The sequence below is a fragment of the Nematostella vectensis genome, chromosome 6, assembly GCF_932526225.1.
Source record: "Nematostella vectensis chromosome 6, jaNemVect1.1, whole genome shotgun sequence".
In the NCBI taxonomy this organism is placed as follows: Eukaryota; Metazoa; Cnidaria; class Anthozoa; order Actiniaria; family Edwardsiidae; genus Nematostella; species Nematostella vectensis.
Window position 1 is genome coordinate 745067 of NC_064039.1, and position 17285 is coordinate 762351.

A 17285-nucleotide genomic window follows, 5' to 3' on the forward strand; every position below is an offset into this window, starting at 1 on the left:
TTTGTTTCCGTCTATCTCGAGGACAGTCGTTAAAAAAATTGGGAACCTAGAAAAAATATAACTTTTATGAAGGGAGGATCTATTTTTTGCTCGTACAAATAAACCCCTCAACCCCTACGGTACCCTGTGGAAAATGGGCTCCCTGTTGTATGCTGTTTTTGGGAGTCAGTTTCAACACGGTCCAATATAAAACTCGAACAAATCACTGATAATAATTTGTTATTATCATGCTCATCGAGACCCGGGAGACCTTTTCCGATTGCAATTATCCATTTGATCGACATCTAGAGTTTCCGCTGTACCATTAAAATACAGAACGATTATTAGTCGGTTAACGAGCAAAGAACAAAGTTTACCGAGGTGAGACTAAAGACTATGGTAAAACAGAACACCCATCTTATCTATAGCTATTTGTATGATAACGATCGAGGGCTTTTAACAGGTCTATACTTGCTTTGAAGTTTGGGTTTTCGCTTCCTGTTGTTCGTACCGTCTCCGGACGGTGTAAGTTGCAGGGTTAGACTGCAGGGTGGATTCCAGGGCGGATTCCAGGGTGCACACAAATCTTAAGTTCGTGTTTGTTTTTTGTGCTTCATGCAAGGAAGCACAAGAGAATTTGTTTCTTTTAACCGTGCGATTTTGGTTGAGCAATGTTAACTAATCATCTATCTGTAATGTGAGCTCTCTATGCCATTGAAAGAGGTGGGGAAAAACCGGGAAAAGGCCATGAAATATTACCAAGAACCTTTTGATACATAGGGTATAGTGATCTGATAGTACCCTACATGTCGCCATTTAGACGCTAGTCATCCTTTGTTGTGTTTTTTTTTATGCAGTACAATAATAAACAAAAGCATATATGTGGCAAGTACCATATATGAAAAGCAAAGCAGAACAAAAAAAAAACATGCATAAGCTAAACAATTCTTGATAAAAGGCAGTAAAGATGTTTAAAATCTTTTAAAAGTTGTCTTTTATTAGCAGAGCCATATTGTTTCTATTTAATGAAGTGCAACTTTAAGAAAAACAATTCTTGATAAAAGGGAGTAAAGATGTTTCAAAATCTTTTAAATCTTTTAAAAGTTGTGTTTTATAAGCAGAGCCATATTGTTTCTATTTAATGAAGTGCAACTTTGAGAAATAGTAGTTGTAAAAGGGGTGTTGCACATAAGAAAATGTGCTTGCGACATGCAATTATTTTTTGGCATAAAAAAATTCATGTAACTGGTCCATTAGTTTTTATATTATCTGGCCCAGTAATGTTATTTGTAACATTTTCAGGTTGATCAAAATGACACCTAAACCGCTGACATGGAGGACCCTGCTGACAATAGAACCTGTCATTTTCCTCTATGTCTATGGTATTCTCATGCATGGACCTGTCATTCAGCAGTTTGTGTACAGTAAAATAGCAAAGCAAAAAGGTTTCTTCTATGACCCCTCTAGCCATACCGGATGTGGTAATGAGACTCGCTATAATTCAACTCTACATAATCTTGAGCAAGAGGTAACTACTCATTAAAATTTTTCTAGTATTTGTATGTTTTGGTCGTACAGTACCTAGAGGAAGGATGCTAAAAGTAGGTCCCCTACCACCACCTCCCCCTAATGGTTTTAAGAATCTTGAACATTACATATGTTATCATCCCCCCAGAATATTGCTCTTTCCCTCAAGGAATTGAGCTCATCAGTTTTTAAATCTATTTTTATTAGCTTTGGCACTGAACATGTATTTTTTAAATATTTACAAGATCGCAGGGACACCAAAACAGCAATAGTCCAGTTACTTTTAGTGTGAAAAGGTGCTTATCCCCAAAAGTGTATATATATATGTATATAAAATGATGGTTGAAGGCTTTCATAGAAAGTGCTCAATACTCGAAAGTAGAGCGGTGTATAGTGAACCACGAAACAGACCTGTAGGGAAACCTATGTAGTTTGTAGTTTGTATTTTTCTCAAACTAACACTATATATGTATATATATGTATATATGTATCCATATAGGGATTTACAGTAAGAGCACATGGTTTGTGTCAAGGTTGGTATGTACGGTATGCTATTTTGAGCTTGTCTGCACACCCTCTTTTTCCTTTACAATTTATGTTATTGTATAATCTATTGATTTTAACATAATCAGACCTTACAGTGAGTTTATTTTGTGCATCTTTTCTAAAGGTTCAAGCCACAGCTGCTTATGTCCAGATTGGGATCACTATGTTTGAGTCACTCCCCTCCATTGTCTTGTCCTTGATGGTCGGCAGCTGGTCTGACTGCCATGGCCGCAAGCCTGCCATCTTGCTGCCGGTGATTGGTTCAACGCTGGAGGCTGTGTGTGTGCTTATTGTGATGTACTGCGACCTGGATGTCTATGTGCTGTTTATTGGGGCTTTATTAAATGGTTGCAGTGGGTACTTGCCCACTCTGCTGATGGGCATAATGGCATATATTGCTGACTCAACAGATGAATCACAGAGAGCTCTGCGTCTTGGTAAGTTACTCAATTTAAAGTTGGATAACTCATGCACATTTTAGCTCTCTGAAATACTGCATGAGCTTTGTGAATGATGATGATAGTGATGATAACCATCACTAAAAAATTATGAATGATGGTCATGCATACCTGTCAACCTCCAAAAATCTCAAGGCTTGAGAATTTTTTTGGAAAGTGGTGGTGTATATTCATTTTTTTGGGGGAAGGGTGGGTTTAACCTTGCAGGCGTTTGCCTTTAAAAAGCTCTCATGAACAAATCCACTTATAGATCTCACAAGGGTGTTAGATGAATTGTGCTATGCAAGGGAATTACTGTTTCAAATATTTTGAAAATAGGCAAAATGATGGTTTTCTATAGAATAATTTTTCGGAAGCGATAAAAATCGCTAACAAAGCGGGAGTTTGGTGCTCAACACGGGAGAGCGGGAGAAAGGGGTCCAAAATCTTGAGATTCCAGCTTCATGCAATGATGATGATATTTTTTTTAGTAATCAGAGCAACTCAATGACAAACTCGTGGAATTTTTGTACAGAAAACTTTAAGACTAGAATATGTCTAGGTGATGTATTTCCCTCGATATAAATTACCAGTACAGCCCCCACCCCAGAATCGAGGGGATTGTGGGAGTCAGAAAGGTTGGGGGCCATTGCTAACTCTCATATATATATATTCCTGTATATTGAGGGGATACAGGCTATACCCTTGCAGAGGTGTTGTTAGTAACATGACAACTGCATTCCAATGATGGTTCTGGACATTTCTGGAATAACATTCCAACCTTTTGTTTAAAAAAATGGTCTGACATTCTTGTTATTAGTTCTATTTATTCACAAAGTAGAACATAAACATGAGATCTATGGGAATTAAAAGCAGTGGAATTACCTAATCGTAGAGTGGATTTCACATGATGCCAATGGCTATTGACTGACATGGCAGTCATGTGATATCCACCCATGTCTGGTTACACAAAAATTGTGGATAATTGCTATAAACATCAGATAAATCCTTTTCTGAAAAATGAACATTGCAGTGCACAAACATTTTCTTGATGTCAAATGTCATATTGCCTTTTAAGTGCACCAGTCCCTTAGATTCAACTGAGGAGTTCCAAATGCGAAATTTCAAAATCGCCCAAAATTGGTTTAAAGTTAGCCCCTGGTTCTCTTATAATGGTAAAAAAGTTTGAGTTACAAACAATAAATATTTTTCGAGAAAAACCGAATTTACGATTTTGCCTATAAAATCGCCGATTTGGGGGCATTTTTCACCTTTCAAACAAAATCGTAAAATTCTATCTAAATATAGGCGGAATTTTAAAAAGCGCTACAGATCCTTAGAAAGGAGTGGATAAGGTATAAAACGAGTGGTTTCTTTACTTTTTCCGGCGAGAAAAAATATATTTTATTGCTGTCTAAACATGTCAACAAAAAACGTCGACTAAAATATTAGTCTAAATTAGGGGCTTATAAATCCAATGGTACGTGGATTTTCGCAGAAATTTTGCACTTTGAGCAAAGATTGGTGTTATTTCTTTCGATTCAGCAAATAAAAAATTGGGGGAAGCAAATTCCCGAATTATAATGAAGCCGAGCGCAACCCCATGTCGAGCTCAAATAACACGCGATTTTCTTGACAGCCGTCTTTATTAGATACACATACCTGTTTGTACGGAAGACAAATCACAGAAAATAAACTCAATCCTTGCTGTATTCTTATTTTAGATGCTGTATAATAGTCTTGGTTCATCCTTGGAAGCTACTGGAAGTCAATAAAGACATTACAATGAAAAATATTTGCTATTTTGTACATACTTCAGTTCAGAACGCCTGCCGGAATGGCAAACTTTGAAGGATTTGTTTGGGTTTTAAAGTTTCTTTACGCTTCATTGAAGTAAAAGATATTCAAGCACATCAGTTCTTACCTTCTGTCAAAAGGTTTCTAGGGAAAAGGCCGATTTGTAAGATTAATTTCAATGCAAAGGTCAAGTACTTGAACACGAGTCTGGTTTCAAATGACAACAACTGATCAGCGGTCTGCCAGATGAGAATGCGTGACTTTCCACAGGTATCCTAATCCCCATAAGAACAGACAGTTTAGAGTCTTAGTCTTTCTTTTTTAGAAAACATATTTGATAAAAAGTCGATATCATGTCTTGTTTGTCTGTTTTCGAAAACATCTGATGATTTAGTAAAGAACTTAGGCGTAAGAGTAAAAATTGTATACGTATTTACGTTTATCTGCATATTAGTTGTGTGCTCATGAGCACTGCTTGATTACTGCTGAAATTGTATCAATAATGGGAGCGGGTCTCTGTAAAATGCAGATCGGACCGTCACAGACCTCGGCGTACCGGTTTTATTTATTTATTAGATAAAATAAAAAAATCGTCGTCAAAGAAAAAAAGCTTGCTTACATTTTGCGTGGGAGTCCTTAGGGCAAGTGTGCCGTTGTTGCGGGGCGCCGGTGGGACAGAGTTTCTTTTTCATTAAGGACTTTGCGCAAAATTTCCGATTTGCTCTAGGTGACTGAAGTAGTTTAAAAATCGGTAGCTGGAAAATCGGCAACTACCGTGAGAATAGTGACTTTAAATGGGCTGCTTCGCTACTTTGTAGCAAGAGAAAACAAATATCACTCTGTCCAAACACTGAGCTGTCAGTTAACTCAATGGAAACTGTTGATTGCCGTTAGAACAGTAACCCTCTATTGGCTACTTCCCTGCATTGTATTAAGAAGAAAACAAAAGCCGCTCTGCACAAGCACAATCGTAGATTGCCGTGAGAACAGTAACTTGTCATTGGCTACTTTGCTTGATATAACAAGACCAACAACTGTGCAATGCCAACAAGATTGCCTGGAAAAGGGTTACAAATTCAGTTGCGACAGATTGAATAAACATGTCTATGATTCCGCTACAGACGACGATCTACTCCCCGTGTTTGAGGGGTAAAATAATACTTTCGCTAAACGAAAGATATAATGCTAATTGACATTGTTTTAATGCGAGGGATGTTTTAGCCTGTCAGCAAGTCTGTACTTTTGCGCAAAATCCGTAATGAAAAAGAAATCTCCGTCGCATATCCCCCCCCACACACACACACACACACAACATCGGCACACACATAAACTAATATCAGAATATAAGGAAAGCTGAGGTGCGTGATAAAGAAGTCGAGTCTACCAAACGGGAGTTGAGTTGAAATAGGGACTCCCCAAAATATGTTCAGAGAACAAGCAAAATGCAGGGGGGGAGGAGGGGAAGCTGGGGGTGCGAACGCACCCCCCCCCCCCCCTCCCCACACACACACACACACACAACGGCCGAAGGTCTTTCGGTTCCCAATGGAAGTGCTATTTGTAGACAAAACTATAAAGCATAAGCTGAATAACCCTGGTACGTAGCCAAATCCGACGATAAAAGTCCCGTGAAGATACTGCAAAGGCATAAAAAATCCCTCTTTGTTCTTTCGGGGGTAGTCAGATTTTTATTAGAGAACTCATTTTACTCGTCGTCGCTTTACTCGTTCCCCTCTCAGAACAGCCGAATTCCGAGCTACGAACAAGCAACCATTGCCTGGGCTACCTGTGATTACATTTGCGTTTCAAGTGTCACCTACGCGCGGGCTTAACAAATACTCCGGTCGTTAAATCATGATTCACTTACCAGCTCTAGCAAGAAGAAGTTCAAACTCAGTTTGAAGAGACTTGTCTGTTATGTTAAGCAGCTTCTTTTGTCCATGAATATCCTTGTTACAGTCTTTCAGAAGAACGCGCTTTGAATTGCTCGAGCAATCGACACTAGGGCCGCAAGGAGCACCCACGCAAACAGTGTAATCACAGGTAGTCATGATCAAGAAAAATATCAAGCATCATCTGATTTACAATTCTAGCTTGCCTGATTTTATAATAAGCAGATTAATGGGATCTCTTTGTGTTGCCCTAAAGCCTTTTGTGGCTGACGGAGGTGTTACTGTAACAGGATGCCGCTTTGTGGGAGTGTGACAATTCTTCCAGCTTATGCCCTTATGTCAACGAAGCATGTTTGCTTGTGATATTTGTTTTATTCTTCGATTGGTGTTTCCTATCTAGAATTACGCTTTCACAACATAGGCGAGCCAGCTGAGAAGAGATATCTCATACTTTCGGGTGATGTCCTGCTGCAAGAGACCATGATACATCATGGTCTCTTGCCTGCTGTGAGTGACACAATAATGTCAAGTAGCGCATACGCATATACATATCCCATATTAATTTTTGAAATAATTTTGGCATCATTAATATGTTTTTTTTAGAATGAAGAACATAAAATAAGAAACAATCTAAAATATAAAAACTGCAAACCGACTAGTTGAACTATTCTTTATATCGGGTTTCCTTTGGAAATTCACGCATTCTCATCTGGTAGACCGCTGATCAGTTGTCATCTGAAACCAGACTCGTGTTCAAGTACTTGACCTTTGCATTGAAATTAATCTCATAAATCGGCCTTTTTCCCAGAAACATCTTGGGAGAAGGTAAGAACTGACGTACTTGAATATATTTTACTTTAATGGAGCGTAAAGAAACTTTAAAACCCAAACAAATCCTTCAAAGTTTGCCATTCCGGCAGGCGTTCTTAACTGAAATCTGTACAAAATAGCAAATATTTTTCATTGTAATGTCTTTATTGACTTCCAGTAACTTCCAAGAATGAACCAAGACAATTATACAACATCTGAGATTAGTATACAGCAAGGGTAGAGTTTATTTTCTGTGATTTGTCTCCTGTTCAAACAGGTATGTGTATCTAATAAAGACGGCTGTTAAAAATATCGCGTGTTATTTGAGCTCGACATGGGGTTGCGTTCGGCTTCATTATAATTCGGGAATTTGATTCCCCAATTTTTTTCTTTGCTGAATCGAAAGAAATAACACCAATCTTTGCTGAAAGTGCAAAATTTCTGCGAAAATCCATGTACCATCGGTTTTATAAGCCCCTAATTTAGACTATTATTCAAGTCGACATTTTTTATTGACATGTTTACACAGCAATAAAATATACTTTTTTTGCCGTAAAAAGTAAAGAAACCACTCGATTTATACCTTATCAACTCCTTTCTAAGGATCGGTATCGCTATTTTTAATTCCGCGTATATTTAAAGAATATTTTGCGATTTTTTACGCAAGGTGAAAAATGCCCCCAAATCGGCGATTTTATAGGCAAAATCGTAAATTCGGAATTTCTCGAAAAATATTTAATGTATGTAACTCAAACATTTTAACCATGATAAGGGAACCAGGGGCTAACTTTAAACCAATTTTGAGCGATTTTGAAATTTCTTATTTGGAACTCCTTAGTTGAATCTAAGGGACTGGTGCACTTAAATGTATTGAAAGATTGTGGTGACTACAACAAGACTGTACCAATATGGCTTACTATTATTTTGGTTATATTGTTTGTGAGAGATAGGGATATCATTCCAAGCACTTCATAATAGAATGCTGCCCCTTGTTTTTGCTGTATTCATGTTTCTGACTGTTTAATTTTCTTTTTAATTTTTTCTTCATTAGCATGACTCTTTGTGTCTCAGCTAAAATATTGATGTAGCATTAAATGTGTGGTTTCCATTTGCCTTGTCATTAAATGGTTTTTGGGGCCTTCAAACAATTAATATGTGTCAATTGTAAATCTTTTGGTATCAAGTTGAACTGAGCTGCTTGTTGTAGAGCTTGTGTAATAATGGCAGTGGCTGCAATATTGTAGTGCCACACAGTAGCACAGCTTGTGTAATAATGGCAGTGGCTGCAATATTGTAGTGCCACACAGTAGCACAGCTTGTGTAATAATGGCAGTGGCTGCAATATTGTAGTGCCACACAGTAGCACAGCTTGTGTAATAATGGCAGTGGCTGCGATATTGTAGTGCCACACAGTAGCACAGCTTGTGTAATAATGACAGTGGCTGCGATATTGTAGTGCCTCACAGTAGCACAGCTTGTGTAATAAATAATGGCAAAGGCTGCGATATTGTAGTGCCACACAGTAGCACAGCTTGTGTAATAATGGCAGTGGCTGCGATATTGTAGTGCCACACAGTAGCACAGCTTGTGTAATAATGGCAGTGGCTGCGATATTGTAGTGCCACATAGTAGCACAGCTTGTGTAATAATGGCAGTGGCTGCAATATTTTAGTGCCACATAAAAGCACAGCTTGTGTAATAAATAATGGCAAAGGCTGCGATATTGTAGTGCCACACAGTAGCACAGCTTGTGTAATAATGGCAGTGGCTGCGATATTGTAGTGCCACACAGTAGCACAGCTTGTGTAATAATGGCAGTGGCTGCGATATTGTAGTGCCACACAGTAGCACAGCTTGTGTAATAATGGCAGTGGCTGCGATATTGTAGTGCCACACAGTAGCACAGCTTGTGTAATAATGGCAGTGGCTGCGATATTGTAGTGCCACACAGTAGCACAGCTTGTGTAATAATGGCAGTGGCTGCGATATTGTAGTGCCACATAGTAGCACAGCTTGTGTAATAATGGCAGTGGCTGCGATATTGTAGTGCCACACAGTAGCACAGCTTGTGTAATAATGGCAGTGGCTGCGATATTGTAGTGCCACACAGTAGCACAGCTTGTGTAATAATGGCAGTGGCTGCGATATTGTAGTGCCACACAGTAGCACAGCTTGTGTAATAAATAATGGCAGTGGTTGCGATATTGTAGTGCCACACAGTAGCACAGCTTGTGTAATAATGGCAGTGGCTGCGATATTGTAGTGCCACATAGTAGCACAGCTTGTGTAATAATGGCAGTGGCTGCGATATTGTAGTGCCACACAGTAGCACAGCTTGTGTAATAATGGCAGTGGCTGCGATATTGTAGTGCCACACAGTAGCACAGCTTGTGTAATAATGGCAGTGGCTGCGATATTGTAGTGCCACACAGTAGCACAGCTTGTGTAATAAATAATGGCAGTGGTTGCGATATTGTAGTGCCACACAGTAGCACAGCTTGTGTAATAATGGCAGTGGCTGCGATATTGTAGTGCCACACAGTAGCACAGCTTGTGTAATAATGGCAGTGGCTGCGATATTGTAGTGCCACACAGTAGCACAGCTTGTGTAATAATGGCAGTGGCTGCGATATTGTAGTGCCACACAGTAGCACAGCTTGTGTAATAATGGCAGTGGCTGCGATATTGTAGTGCCACACAGTAGCACAGCTTGTGTAATAAGTAATGGCAAAGGCTGCAATATTGTAGTGCCACACAGTAGCACAGCTTGTGTAATAATGGCAGTGGCTGCGATATTGTAGTGCCACATAAAAGCACAGCTTGTGTAATAAATAATGGCAAAGGCTGCGATATTGTAGTGCCACACAGTAGCACAGCTTGTGTAATAATGGCAGTGGCTGCGATATTGTAGTGCCACACAGTAGCACAGCTTGTGTAATAATGAAAGTGGCTGCAATATTGTAGTGCCACACAGTAGCACAGCTTGTGTAATAATGGCAGTGGCTGCGATATTGTAGTGCCACACAGTAGCACAGCTTGTGTAATAATGGCAGTGGCTGCGATATTATAGTGCCACACAGTAGCACAGCTTGTGTAATAATGGCAGTGGCTGCGATATTGTAGTGCCACACAGTATCACAGCTTCTGTAATAATGGCAGTGGCTGCGATATTGTAGTGCCACACAGTAGCACAGCTTGTGTAATAATGGCAGTGGCTGCGATATTGTAGTGCCACACAGTAGCACAGCTTGTGTAATAATGGCAAAGGCTGCGATATTGTAGTGCCACACAGTAGCACAGCTTGTGTAATAATGAAAGTGGCTGCGATATTGTAGTGCCACACAGTAGCACAGCTTGTGTAATAATGGCAGTGGCTGCGATATTGTAGTGCCACATAGTAGCACAGCTTGTGTAATAAATAATGGCAGTGGCTGCGATATTGTAGTGCCACACAGTAGCACAGCTTGTGTAATAATGGCAGTGGCTGCGATATTGTAGTGCCACATAGTAGCACAGCTTGTGTAATAATGGCAGTGGCTGCGATATTGTAGTGCCACACAGTAGCACAGCTTGTGTAATAATGGCAGTGGCTGCAATATTGTAGTGCCACATAAAAGCACAGCTTGTGTAATAAATAATGGCAAAGGCTGCGATATTGTAGTGCCACACAGTAGCACAGCTTGTGTAATAATGGCAGTGGCTGCGATATTGTAGTGCCACACAGTAGCACAGCTTGTGTAATAATGAAAGTGGCTGCAATATTGTAGTGCCACACAGTAGCACAGCTTGTGTAATAATGGCAGTGGCTGCGATATTGTAGTGCCACACAGTAGCACAGCTTGTGTAATAATGACAGTGGCTGCGATATTGTAGTGCCTCACAGTAGCACAGCTTGTGTAATAAATAATGGCAAAGGCTGCGATATTGTAGTGCCACACAGTAGCACAGCTTGTGTAATAATGGCAGTGGCTGCGATATTGTAGTGCCACACAGTAGCACAGCTTGTGTAATAATGGCAGTGGCTGCGATATTGTAGTGCCACATAGTAGCACAGCTTGTGTAATAATGGCAGTGGCTGCAATATTTTAGTGCCACATAAAAGCACAGCTTGTGTAATAAATAATGGCAAAGGCTGCGATATTGCAGTGCCACACAGTAGCACAGCTTGTGTAATAATGGCAGTGGCTGCGATATTGTAGTGCCACACAGTAGCACAGCTTGTGTAATAATGGCAGTGGCTGCGATATTGTAGTGCCACACAGTAGCACAGCTTGTGTAATAATGGCAGTGGCTGCGATATTGTAGTGCCACACAGTAGCACAGCTTGTGTAATAATGGCAGTGGCTGCGATATTGTAGTGCCACACAGTAGCACAGCTTGTGTAATAATGGCAGTGGCTGCGATATTGTAGTGCCACATAGTAGCACAGCTTGTGTAATAATGGCAGTGGCTGCGATATTGTAGTGCCACACAGTAGCACAGCTTGTGTAATAATGGCAGTGGCTGCGATATTGTAGTGCCACATAGTAGCACAGCTTGTGTAATAATGGCAGTGGCTGCGATATTGTAGTGCCACACAGTAGCACAGCTTGTGTAATAATGGCAGTGGCTGCGATATTGTAGTGCCACATAGTAGCACAGCTTGTGTAATAATGGCAGTGGCTGCGATATTGTAGTGCCACACAGTAGCACAGCTTGTGTAATAATGGCAAAGGCTGCGATATTGTAGTGCCACATAGTAGCACAGCTTGTGTAATAATGGCAGTGGCTGCGATATTGTAGTGCCACATAGTAGCACAGCTTGTGTAATAATGGCAGTGGCTGCGATATTGTAGTGCCACACAGTAGCACAGCTTGTGTAATAATGGCAGTGGCTGCGATATTGTAGTGCCACACAGTAGCACAGCTTGTGTAATAATGAAAGTGGCTGCGATATTGTAGTGCCACATAGTAGCACAGCTTGTGTAATAATGGCAGTGGCTGCGATATTGTAGTGCCACACAGTAGCACAGCTTGTGTAATAACGGCAGTGGCTGCGATATTGTAGTGCCACATAGTAGCACAGCTTGTGTAATAACGGCAGTGGCTGCGATATTGTAGTGCCACACAGTAGCACAGCTTGTGTAATAATGGCAGTGGCTGCGATATTGTAGTGCCACACAGTAGCACAGCTTGTGTAATAATGGCAGTGGCTGCGATATTGTAGTGCCGCACAGTAGCACAGCTTGTGTAATAATGGCAGTGGCTGCGATATTGTAGTGCCACATAGTAGCACAGCTTGTGTAATAATGGCAGTGGCTGCGATATTGTAGTGCCACACAGTAGCACAGCTTGTGTAATAATGGCAGTGGCTGCGATATTGTAGTGCCACACAGTAGCACAGCTTGTGTAATAATGGCAGTGGCTGCGATATTGTAGTGCCACATAGTAGCACAGCTTGTGTAATAATGGCAGTGGCTGCGATATTGTAGTGCCACATAGTAGCACAGCTTGTGTAATAATGGCAGTGGCTGCGATATTGTAGTGCCACACAGTAGCACAGCTTGTGTAATAATGAAAGTGGCTGCGATATTGTAGTGCCACATAGTAGCACAGCTTGTGTAATAATGGCAGTGGCTGCGATATTGTAGTGCCACATAGTAGCACAGCTTGTGTTATAATGGCAGTGGCTGCGATATTATAGTGCCACACAGTAGCACAGCTTGTGTAATAATGAAAGTGGCTGCGATATTGTAGTGCCACATAGTAGCACAGCTTGTGTAATAATGGCAGTGGCTGCGATATTGTAGTGCCACATAGTAGCACAGCTTGTGTAATAATGGCAGTGGCTGCGATATTGTAGTGCCACACAGTAGCACAGCTTGTGTAATAATGAAAGTGGCTGCGATATTGTAGTGCCACATAGTAGCACAGCTTGTGTAATAATGGCAGTGGCTGCGATATTGTAGTGCCACATAGTAGCACAGCTTGTGTAATAACGGCAGTGGCTGCGATATTGTAGTGCCACACAGTAGCACAGCTTGTGTAATAATGGCAGTGGCTGCGATATTGTAGTGCCACATAGTAGCACAGCTTGTGTTATAATGGCAGTGGCTGCGATATTATAGTGCCACACAGTAGCACAGCTTGTGTGATAATGGCAGTGGCTGCGATATTGTAGTGCCACACAGTAGCACAGCTTGTGTAATAATGGCAGTGGCTGCGATATTGTAGTGCCACACAGTAGCACAGCTTGTGTAATAATGGCAGTGGCTGCAATATTGTAGTGCCACACAGTAGCACAGCTTGTGTAATAATGGCAGTGGCTGCGATATTGTAGTGCCACACAGTAGCACAGCTTGTGTAATAATGGCAGTGGCTGCGATATTGTAGTGCCACACAGTAGCACAGCTTGTGTAATATTGACAGTGGCTGCGATATTGTAGTGCCACATAGTAGCACAGCTTGTGTAATAATGGCAGTGGCTGCGATATTGTAGTGCCACACAGTAGCACAGCTTGTGTAATAATGGCAGTGGCTGCGATATTGTAGTGCCACATAGTAGCACAGCTTGTGTAATAATGGCAGTGGCTGCGATATTGTAGTGCCACATAGTAGCACAGCTTGTGTAATAATGGCAGTGGCTGCGATATTGTAGTGCCACACAGTAGCACAGCTTGTGTAATAATGAAAGTGGCTGCGATATTGTAGTGCCACATAGTAGCACAGCTTGTGTAATAATGGCAGTGGCTGCGATATTGTAGTGCCACATAGTAGCACAGCTTGTGTAATAACGGCAGTGGCTGCGATATTGTAGTGCCACACAGTAGCACAGCTTGTGTAATAATGGCAGTGGCTGCGATATTGTAGTGCCACATAGTAGCACAGCTTGTGTAATAATGGCAGTGGCTGCGATATTATAGTGCCACACAGTAGCACAGCTTGTGTAATAATGGCAGTGGCTGCGATATTGTAGTGCCACACAGTAGCACAGCTTGTGTAATAATGGCAGTGGCTGCGATATTGTAGTGCCACACAGTAGCACAGCTTGTGTAATAATGGCAGTGGCTGCAATATTGTAGTGCCACACAGTAGCACAGCTTGTGTAATAATGGCAGTGGCTGCGATATTGTAGTGCCACACAGTAGCACAGCTTGTGTAATATTGACAGTGGCTGCGATATTGTAGTGCCACATAGTAGCACAGCTTGTGTAATAAATAATGGCAGTGGCTGCGATATTGTAGTGCCACACAGTAGCACAGCTTGTGTAATAATGGCAGTGGCTGCGATATTGTAGTGCCACATAGTAGCACAGCTTGTGTAATAATGGCAGTGGCTGCGATATTGTAGTGCCACACAGTAGCACAGCTTGTGTAATAATGGCAGTGGCTGCAATATTGTAGTGCCACATAAAAGCACAGCTTGTGTAATAAATAATGGCAAAGGCTGCGATATTGTAGTGCCACACAGTAGCACAGCTTGTGTAATAATGGCAGTGGCTGCGATATTGTAGTGCCACACAGTAGCACAGCTTGTGTAATAATGAAAGTGGCTGCAATATTGTAGTGCCACACAGTAGCACAGCTTGTGTAATAATGGCAGTGGCTGCGATATTGTAGTGCCACACAGTAGCACAGCTTGTGTAATAATGACAGTGGCTGCGATATTGTAGTGCCTCACAGTAGCACAGCTTGTGTAATAAATAATGGCAAAGGCTGCGATATTGTAGTGCCACACAGTAGCACAGCTTGTGTAATAATGGCAGTGGCTGCGATATTGTAGTGCCACACAGTAGCACAGCTTGTGTAATAATGGCAGTGGCTGCGATATTGTAGTGCCACATAGTAGCACAGCTTGTGTAATAATGGCAGTGGCTGCAATATTTTAGTGCCACATAAAAGCACAGCTTGTGTAATAAATAATGGCAAAGGCTGCGATATTGCAGTGCCACACAGTAGCACAGCTTGTGTAATAATGGCAGTGGCTGCGATATTGTAGTGCCACACAGTAGCACAGCTTGTGTAATAATGGCAGTGGCTGCGATATTGTAGTGCCACACAGTAGCACAGCTTGTGTAATAATGGCAGTGGCTGCGATATTGTAGTGCCACACAGTAGCACAGCTTGTGTAATAATGGCAGTGGCTGCGATATTGTAGTGCCACACAGTAGCACAGCTTGTGTAATAATGGCAGTGGCTGCGATATTGTAGTGCCACATAGTAGCACAGCTTGTGTAATAATGGCAGTGGCTGCGATATTGTAGTGCCACACAGTAGCACAGCTTGTGTAATAATGGCAGTGGCTGCGATATTGTAGTGCCACATAGTAGCACAGCTTGTGTAATAATGGCAGTGGCTGCGATATTGTAGTGCCACACAGTAGCACAGCTTGTGTAATAATGGCAGTGGCTGCGATATTGTAGTGCCACATAGTAGCACAGCTTGTGTAATAATGGCAGTGGCTGCGATATTGTAGTGCCACACAGTAGCACAGCTTGTGTAATAATGGCAAAGGCTGCGATATTGTAGTGCCACATAGTAGCACAGCTTGTGTAATAATGGCAGTGGCTGCGATATTGTAGTGCCACATAGTAGCACAGCTTGTGTAATAATGGCAGTGGCTGCGATATTGTAGTGCCACACAGTAGCACAGCTTGTGTAATAATGGCAGTGGCTGCGATATTGTAGTGCCACACAGTAGCACAGCTTGTGTAATAATGAAAGTGGCTGCGATATTGTAGTGCCACATAGTAGCACAGCTTGTGTAATAATGGCAGTGGCTGCGATATTGTAGTGCCACACAGTAGCACAGCTTGTGTAATAACGGCAGTGGCTGCGATATTGTAGTGCCACATAGTAGCACAGCTTGTGTAATAACGGCAGTGGCTGCGATATTGTAGTGCCACACAGTAGCACAGCTTGTGTAATAATGGCAGTGGCTGCGATATTGTAGTGCCACACAGTAGCACAGCTTGTGTAATAATGGCAGTGGCTGCGATATTGTAGTGCCGCACAGTAGCACAGCTTGTGTAATAATGGCAGTGGCTGCGATATTGTAGTGCCACATAGTAGCACAGCTTGTGTAATAATGGCAGTGGCTGCGATATTGTAGTGCCACACAGTAGCACAGCTTGTGTAATAATGGCAGTGGCTGCGATATTGTAGTGCCACACAGTAGCACAGCTTGTGTAATAATGGCAGTGGCTGCGATATTGTAGTGCCACATAGTAGCACAGCTTGTGTAATAATGGCAGTGGCTGCGATATTGTAGTGCCACATAGTAGCACAGCTTGTGTAATAATGGCAGTGGCTGCGATATTGTAGTGCCACACAGTAGCACAGCTTGTGTAATAATGAAAGTGGCTGCGATATTGTAGTGCCACATAGTAGCACAGCTTGTGTAATAATGGCAGTGGCTGCGATATTGTAGTGCCACATAGTAGCACAGCTTGTGTTATAATGGCAGTGGCTGCGATATTATAGTGCCACACAGTAGCACAGCTTGTGTAATAATGAAAGTGGCTGCGATATTGTAGTGCCACATAGTAGCACAGCTTGTGTAATAATGGCAGTGGCTGCGATATTGTAGTGCCACATAGTAGCACAGCTTGTGTAATAATGGCAGTGGCTGCGATATTGTAGTGCCACACAGTAGCACAGCTTGTGTAATAATGAAAGTGGCTGCGATATTGTAGTGCCACATAGTAGCACAGCTTGTGTAATAATGGCAGTGGCTGCGATATTGTAGTGCCACATAGTAGCACAGCTTGTGTAATAACGGCAGTGGCTGCGATATTGTAGTGCCACACAGTAGCACAGCTTGTGTAATAATGGCAGTGGCTGCGATATTGTAGTGCCACATAGTAGCACAGCTTGTGTTATAATGGCAGTGGCTGCGATATTATAGTGCCACACAGTAGCACAGCTTGTGTAATAATGGCAGTGGCTGCGATATTGTAGTGCCACACAGTAGCACAGCTTGTGTAATAATGGCAGTGGCTGCGATATTGTAGTGCCACACAGTAGCACAGCTTGTGTAATAATGGCAGTGGCTGCAATATTGTAGTGCCACACAGTAGCACAGCTTGTGTAATAATGGCAGTGGCTGCGATATTGTAGTGCCACACAGTAGCACAGCTTGTGTAATAATGGCAGTGGCTGCGATATTGTAGTGCCACATAGTAGCACAGCTTGTGTAATAATGGCAGTGGCTGCGATATTGTAGTGCCACATAGTAGCACAGCTTGTGTAATAATGGCAGTGGCTGCGATATTGTAGTGCCACACAGTAGCACAGCTTGTGTAATAATGAAAGTGGC

General features: G+C 41.8%; 1 protein-coding gene across 1 annotated transcript in view; it reads left to right on the forward strand.

Annotated features, from left to right (window-relative positions):
- The first annotated feature begins 151 nt into the window (after positions 1-151).
- LOC5510526 (proton-coupled folate transporter) overlaps positions 152-17285 on the forward strand; it is a 35460-nt gene continuing 18326 nt past the window's right edge. The window contains exons 1-3 of the mRNA XM_001630929.3: positions 152-360; positions 1282-1507; positions 2177-2489. Of these exons, the coding sequence (XP_001630979.3) occupies positions 1292-1507; positions 2177-2489 (529 nt within the window). The 5' untranslated portion in view covers positions 152-360; positions 1282-1291. The remainder of the gene's footprint in view (positions 361-1281; positions 1508-2176; positions 2490-17285) is intronic.